At 46.0% G+C, this 6,734-nt stretch overlaps 1 protein-coding gene across 1 annotated transcript; it reads left to right on the top strand.

Annotated features, from left to right (window-relative positions):
* The first annotated feature begins 241 nt into the window (after window positions 1-241).
* On the top strand, window positions 242-6,506 carry MRPS21 (mitochondrial ribosomal protein S21). Its single transcript, XM_017877866.1, has 2 exons — window positions 242-309; window positions 6,205-6,506. Exons 1-2 carry the CDS (start codon window positions 242-244, stop codon window positions 6,401-6,403), a joined length of 267 nt encoding a protein of 88 aa, XP_017733355.1. The 3' UTR covers window positions 6,404-6,506.
* The last annotated feature ends 228 nt before the right edge of the window (window positions 6,507-6,734 follow it).

Genomic DNA, 6,734 nt, shown 5'->3' with positions numbered 1-6,734 from the left:
GTCTCCTGATCTCTTTCAGCTTTCTCATAGCTGGTAGTTTAAAAATAATTTACTCGTTCTGTAATTGCTCTCCTAATTACAATAGGTGGGAGAGCAAATGAGTCTAGAGGGAGGTGATTAAAGCTTTACCATGTTTGAAGTACAGAGAGAGTCTTACAAGGGAAATAGCCTACGTGTCTGCCCAGTGAGGCCACCACAAAATGCCTGTTATATAACTGGGGGCCCTCACTGGTGCCCGGGGATGAGGAGGTGGAAAGTGGGGGTTGCTAGGAAGCCCTGCATGATTGACTGGGCCCCAAGCAAAGAAAGGTGAGTACACTGGAAGCATGCCCTGTTGACTCCTTTTACGCCTAGTGGGCTACCTTCTAGGTCCATTGAGTCCTTCTGCATACACGTCTGTCCTGACGTAGACTGGCTACACTGACATGTGAATCTGCCACCCGCAACTCCCCCCACTCCAGGCAGCCTGGCTCCTTTTACATAATCATTTGAATTTCACTAAAGCTGGCAGCTGGTTTCTCCTTCGGTATTAGGTTGCCAGGCGCCCGAACTCCAGGCTGATCTGTTTACTCTAAAGCTCTTGATGTGCTAGTCCTTGAACTACTTTTGGAAGCAGAAGCATCATTAGTAACACCCCCTCTGTTCTTGTGTTTTACAAAGCTCTTCTTGCATCCTTTTCTATTAGAGGTAAACTTGAGTAGATACCTCTACTGTAGGAACTCTGGATCATTTGAAGATAATATATGCCTTTTTTAGGATGACTAGAATGTGCCAGGTAAGGGAGAGAATCCTCATCTGGCATCTTGGAATTTATTTGGTCTGTGTTTTGGAAGTAAGTAGTACATCCAGGGAATGCCATTTACCAATCCCCATCATTATATTCTTTCTTTTCCCTTCACCATTCTTATGTTCTTTTATTATTCTTTTTCCTTGTCTTGCCCTTTTGCCTGACAGTACAGGCATTTCCTTGGTAAGATGATCACCTTTGTTTTAGAAGCCTTTTGGAACTCCAGTAGGGTTCCTGAGTCATACTCAACCCCTTCCTCCTCTTGCAGTGTTGTTGCATCCTACTTTTAAACTGTCTGTCATTCTAATAGATGCCTCTTCCTCATATTTATTTATTCCTCATATTTATTCAGGATCTCTGTCCTTTTTGTATTCTCTCAAATCCAGTCTCCTTGTACTTTTTATATTATATATCCAATCTTTTTCAGGGGCTTTTTTCTATATTTTCTCCAGTATACTACTTTCTAGTCCAAAAAGCAACCTTCATTAGACAGTATTAAACACAAGTCTCAGCAGAAATAAATGTTTACATGCTTAGATCATTCTTTTCTCCCAGTGTCCTGTATCAGCTTCCATTTCCTCTTTACTCTGATTGAAGAGTCTAGCCCAGCTCTTCACTCCCTCTTTTACCCATGGATACTGCAACAATTTGTCTTCTGAAATTGGTGGTTTTTGTTTGAGAAGCAGAATACTGTCGTAGAGCACTTTACTACTGAATTCTGCTTATAGTTCCATTTTGTGATCTTGGGCAGGTCAGCCTCTCTGAACTTCAGTTTCCTAATCTATAAAAAGAGGACATTATTTGCCTAAACAATTTCATAGGAGTGTAGTTAGGATGATGGATGTAAAAATGTTACCTAAACTCTAATGTGCCATCGTAGTAAAGGTCATACTATTGAGGCTTTCTGAGCTAATATCCCCAAGAACTGTATATATTGTAAGGTCACTTAATCCCTTGTGCTATGGACATTTATTAGTCATCTAACGGACTCATTTTTGGCATACATTTCCTAGTTGTTCTTCATCAAGTATTTTGTTAGGTGCAAAAGTGAAATACAGATTTGATCTCTAACCTTAGAAAGGACACAACCCGGTGAGGGGTTCAATGTAATACTGTTTGACCAGTGCTATAAAAGAGACATTAGCCGGGCGTGGTGGTTCACGCCTGTAATCCCTCACTTTGGGAGGCCAAGGCGGGTGGATCACCTGAGGTCAGGAGTTCGAGACCAGCCTGGCCAACATGGTGAAGCCCTGTCTCTACTAAAATTACAAAAATTATCCAGGTGTGGTGGTACGCCCCTGTAATCCCAGCTGCTTAGGAGGCTGAGGCAGGAGAATTGCTCGAACCTGAGAGGCGGAGGCTGCAGGGAGCCGAGATGGTGACACTGTACTCCAGCCTGGGCAACAGAGCGAGGCCCTGCCTAAAAAAAAAAAAAAAAAAAGCCATTAACAGTGTGCCATGGTGTTGGTTATCCCTGGACCATCAGCAGCAATATCAGGTGGGAATTGTTAGAAATGCAAATTCTTGGCCCCCTACTCTAGGCCTACAGAATCAGAAACTGGCACGGCAGTCTGTGGTGGTCTTTGAAATAGGGTTTCACAGTCGAGCTTGGTGGCTCATGCCTGTAATCCCAGCACTTTGGGAGGCCCAGGCAGGCAGATCATGAGGTCAGAAGTTCAAGACCAGCCTGACCAATATGATGAAACTCCATCTCTACTAAAAATACAAAAATTAGCTGGGCGTGGTGGTACGTGTCTGTGGTCCCAGCTACTCGGGAGCCTGAGGCAAGAGAATCACTTGAACCCGGGAGGCAGAGGTTGCAGTGAGCCGAGATTGTGCCACTGCACTCCAGCCTGGGCAACAGAGCAAGAGTCTGTCTCAAAAAAAAAAAAACCAAAAAGCCGGCTGCAGTGGCTCACACCTGTAATCCCAGCACTTTGGGAGGCTGAGGCGGGTGGATCACCTGAGGTCAGGAGTTTGAGACCAGCCTGGCCAACATGGCGAAACCTTGTGTCTACTAAAAATAACAAAAATTAGCTGGGCCTGATAGTGGGTGCCTGTAATTCCTACTTGGGAGGCTGAGACAGGAGAATTGCTTGAACCCAGGAAGCAGAGGTTGCAGTGAGCTGAGATTGCACCATTGCACTTCAGCCTGGGCAACGAGAGCGAAACTCCGTCTCGAAAGAAATAGGGTCTTGCTTGCCCAGGCTGGAGTGCAGTACCACGATCATGGCTCACTGCAGTCACAATCTCCTGGGTTAAAGCAATTCTCCCATTCTCCCACCTCAGCCTCTCAAGTAGCTGGGAGTGCAGGTGTGTGAGCCACCATGTCTGGCTAATTTTTTATTTTTTGTAGAGCTGGGGGTCTCACTATGTTGCTCAGGCTAGTGTCAAACTCCTGGGCTCAAGCGATCCTGCCAGCTTGGCCTCCCAAAGTCCTGGGATACAGGTGTCAGCCACCGTGGCCAGCCAGCAATCCCTGTTTTAACAAGCTTTCCAGATGACTACTGCATGCTAAAGTTTGATTTCACCTGAACTAGTTTACAGATGTGATAACAATTGATTTGGGCCTTTGAGGAACAAGTAGGATTTCATCAGGAAGAAAAAGAAAAGAATGATATTTTAAGTAGAGGGAATATCATGAGCAAAGAAAAAACAAGTATGTAGGATGCCTGTAGAACTGCATATACTTAAGTGTGACTACAGCATTGGCATTATAGGGCAGGTGTTTTGTTTTTGTCTTTTGAGACGGAGTCTCCATCTTTCGCCCAGTCTGGAGTGCAGTGCATTGATCTCGACTCACTGCAACCTCCACCTCCCAGGTTCAAGCTATTTTCCTGCCTCTGCCTCCCAAGTAGCTGGGATTACAGATGGGCACCACCATGCCCAGCTAATTTTTGTATTTTTTTTTTTTTTGATACGGAGTCTCGCTCTGTCACCCAAGCTGGAGTGCACTGGTCAGATCTCAGCTCACTGCAAGCTCCGCCTCCCGGGTTCACGCCATTCTCCTGCCTCAGCCTCCCTGAGTAGCTGGGACTACAGGCGCCCGCCACCTCGCCCGGCTAGTTTTTTGTATTTTTTAGTAGAGACGGGGTTTCACCGTGTTAGCCAGGATGGTCTCGATCTCCTGACCTTGTGATCCGCCCGCCTCGGCCTCCCAAAGTGCTGGGATTACAGGCTTGAGCCACCGCGCCCGGCTAATTTTTGTGTTTTTAGTAGAGTCGGGGTTTCACCATGTTGGCCGGGCTTGTCTCGAACTCCTGACTTCAAGTGATCAGTAGGGCAGGTTATTAAAGATAAAGATATGTATATAGGGTGCAATTGTTCAGGCTTTGAGCTTAGACTAGTAGTTCCAAAATCTGTCTGTACATTGGAATCACCTGGGAAACTTAAAAACCTGCCCATGTCCCTTTCCCTCTCCTTTGTGGTTTAATTAGACTGGGGTGTGGCCCAGGGTTTGGAATGTTTAAAAGATCCCTGGGCAGTTGTAATGTGCAGATGATTCTGGGAACTTTAGTGGCTTAGGTCATTCTGTACATTAGGAAAGATTTTTTAGCACCAGAGTGACGTGATCTGATTTAAGACAATAATTGGTATAAGAAAAGAGTGGAAATAGGGCAACCTGTGTATTCACACTTCAGATAAGTTGTTCTTTAGGATTCCTTCACAGCCACTTTCTTGTTCTCATGTTCAGGTTTAATGCCTCTTGTGAGTTTGTTTTTGTTTTGTTTTTCCTTGAGACAGAGTCTCTGTTGCCTCGGCTGGAGTGCAGTGGCACCATCTCTGCTCACTACAACCTCCACCCCAAGTTCAAGGGATTCTCCTGCCTCAGCCTCCTGAGTACAAGCGCCCACCACTACGCCCGGCTAATTTTTGTATTTTTAGTAGAGGCGGGGTTTCACCATGTTGGCCAGTCTGGTCTTGAACTCCTGACCTCAAGTGATCTTTTTGAGATGGAATTTCGCTCTTGTTGCCCAGGCTGGAGTGCAATGGCGTGACCTTGGCTCACCGCAACCTCCGCCCCCAGGGTTCAAGCAATTCTCCTGCCTCAGCCTCCTGAGTAGCTGGGATTACAGGCATATACCACCATGCCCAGCTAATTTTGTATTTATGGCAGAGACAGGGTTTCTCCATGTTGGTCAGGCTGCTCTCAAACTCCTGACCTCAGGTGATCCACCCACCTCAGCCTCCCAAGGTGCTGGAATTACAGGTGTGAGCCACCACGCCTGGTGGAATGGAACTTTAAGTAAGAGAATCACCTTAAGAATCACCCTTAGTGATTTTGTTCTTATTGAAAATGACTCTCCCCAATTGAAGTCTCTTAAATGCCCATTAGTTGAGAATCATTGCTGCAGGGAGACATGTTCTTAAGGGACTGTATCATATCCCTCAGGTGTGTTGTGGTAAAATAGGTTTGAGAACATAACTTTGACTATAAACTCTACAAGAGCAAGGACCATGTAATTAATTGCTTTTTTATTTCCCCACTTTTTTTTTTTTTTTTTTTTTTTTGAGACAGAGTCTCACTCTGTTGCCCAGACTGGAGTAGAGTGGCGCAATCTTGGCTCACTGCAACTTCTGCCTCCTGGGTTCAAGCATTTCTCCTGCCTCAGCCTTCTGAGTAGCTGGGAGGGACTACAGGCGCACGCCATCATGTACAGCTAATTTTTGTATTTTTAGTAGAGACAGGGTTTCACCATATTAGTCAGGCTGGTCTTGAACTCCTGACCTCAGGTGATCCAACCGCCTTGGCCTCCCAAAGTGCTAGGATTACAGGCATGAGCCACTGTGCCCAGCCTTTTTTTTTTTTTTTTTTTTGAGTCAAGGTCTCACTCTGTTGCCCAGGCTAGAACGCAGTGGTAGGATCTCAGCTCACTGCAGCCTCGAACTCCCAGGTTCAATTGATCCTCCCACCTTAACCTCCTGAGTAGAGGAGACTGCTGCAGGCGTGTACCACCATGTTTGTATTATTTGCAGAGACGGGGTTTTGCCTTGTTGTCCATGCTGAAATTTTTTTTTTCTTTTTTGAGATAGGGTCTTACTCTGTCACCCAGGCTGGAGTACAGTGGTGCAAACATGGCACACTGCACCCTCAGTCTCCCCTGGGCTCAAGTGATGCTCCCACCTCAGCCTCCTAAGTTGCTAGCACTACATACACATGCCATGTTGCCTAGGCTGGTCTCAAACTCCTGGGCTCAGTCTGCTCACCTTGGCCTCCCAAAGTGGTGGGATTACAGGCATGAGCCACTGTACCCGGCCCACAGATTCTTATTGAGGCTTCTGTAAGTAGGCAGTTAATGCTCTATTGCCACCATTTCCCACTGTAATTTTTATAAATACCAATTGTTTGGCCAATCGACTTCTGACTATTTGCTAAACTGGGAAAGAGTAATGATGATCCCAAATGTCTAACCTCATTGCTTGCCTTTATACAGAATCCTCACTATGGATGGGCTCATTGAGGACATTAAACGTCGGCGGTATTATGAGAAGCCATGCCGCCGGCGACAGAGGGAAAGCTATGAAAGGTGCCGGCGGATCTACAACATGGAAATGGCTCGCAAGATCAACTTCTTGATGCGAAAGAATCGGGCAGATCCGTGGCAGGGCTGCTGAGGCCTGTGGATGGGACACCCAGTGCGAAACCCTCATCCAGTTTCTTCTCCATCTCTTTTCTTTGTACAATCCCATTTCCTAAACTCAAATCACATGTCTGCAAGAAGGCCTCCAAATATAGAAACAATCCCATTAGTCAGCAGTGGACCCTGTCTTTTATTAAGTGAAAGAAGAAACTGAGTCTGAAAGTAGTCTAGGAGTAGAATGGTGTTTGCTGGGGCTGGAGGAGGGGGCAATGAGGAATTATTGTTTAATGGGCACAGAGTTTCAGTTTGAGCAGATGAAAAAGTTCAGGAGATGATGGCCAGGCACGGTGGCTCATACCTGTTAT

The sequence above is a fragment of the Rhinopithecus bieti genome, unplaced genomic scaffold (assembly GCF_001698545.2).
Source record: "Rhinopithecus bieti isolate Rb0 unplaced genomic scaffold, ASM169854v2 scaffold_10548, whole genome shotgun sequence".
In the NCBI taxonomy this organism is placed as follows: domain Eukaryota; kingdom Metazoa; phylum Chordata; class Mammalia; order Primates; family Cercopithecidae; genus Rhinopithecus; species Rhinopithecus bieti.
Note: the sequence above shows the minus strand (reverse complement) of the source record. Positions and strands in the feature narration are given on the sequence as shown.

Bases quoted from the DNA above. Each gene is read 5' to 3' on its own strand.
- MRPS21 (XM_017877866.1), top strand. From the start codon at position 242: ATGAGGAGGTGGAAAGTGGGGGTTGCTAGGAAGCCCTGCATGATTGAC. The intron at 310-6,204 runs GTGAGTACACTG...TGTCTAACCTCA, and splicing joins TGGGCCCCAAGCAAAGAAAG to TTGCTTGCCTTTATACAGAA.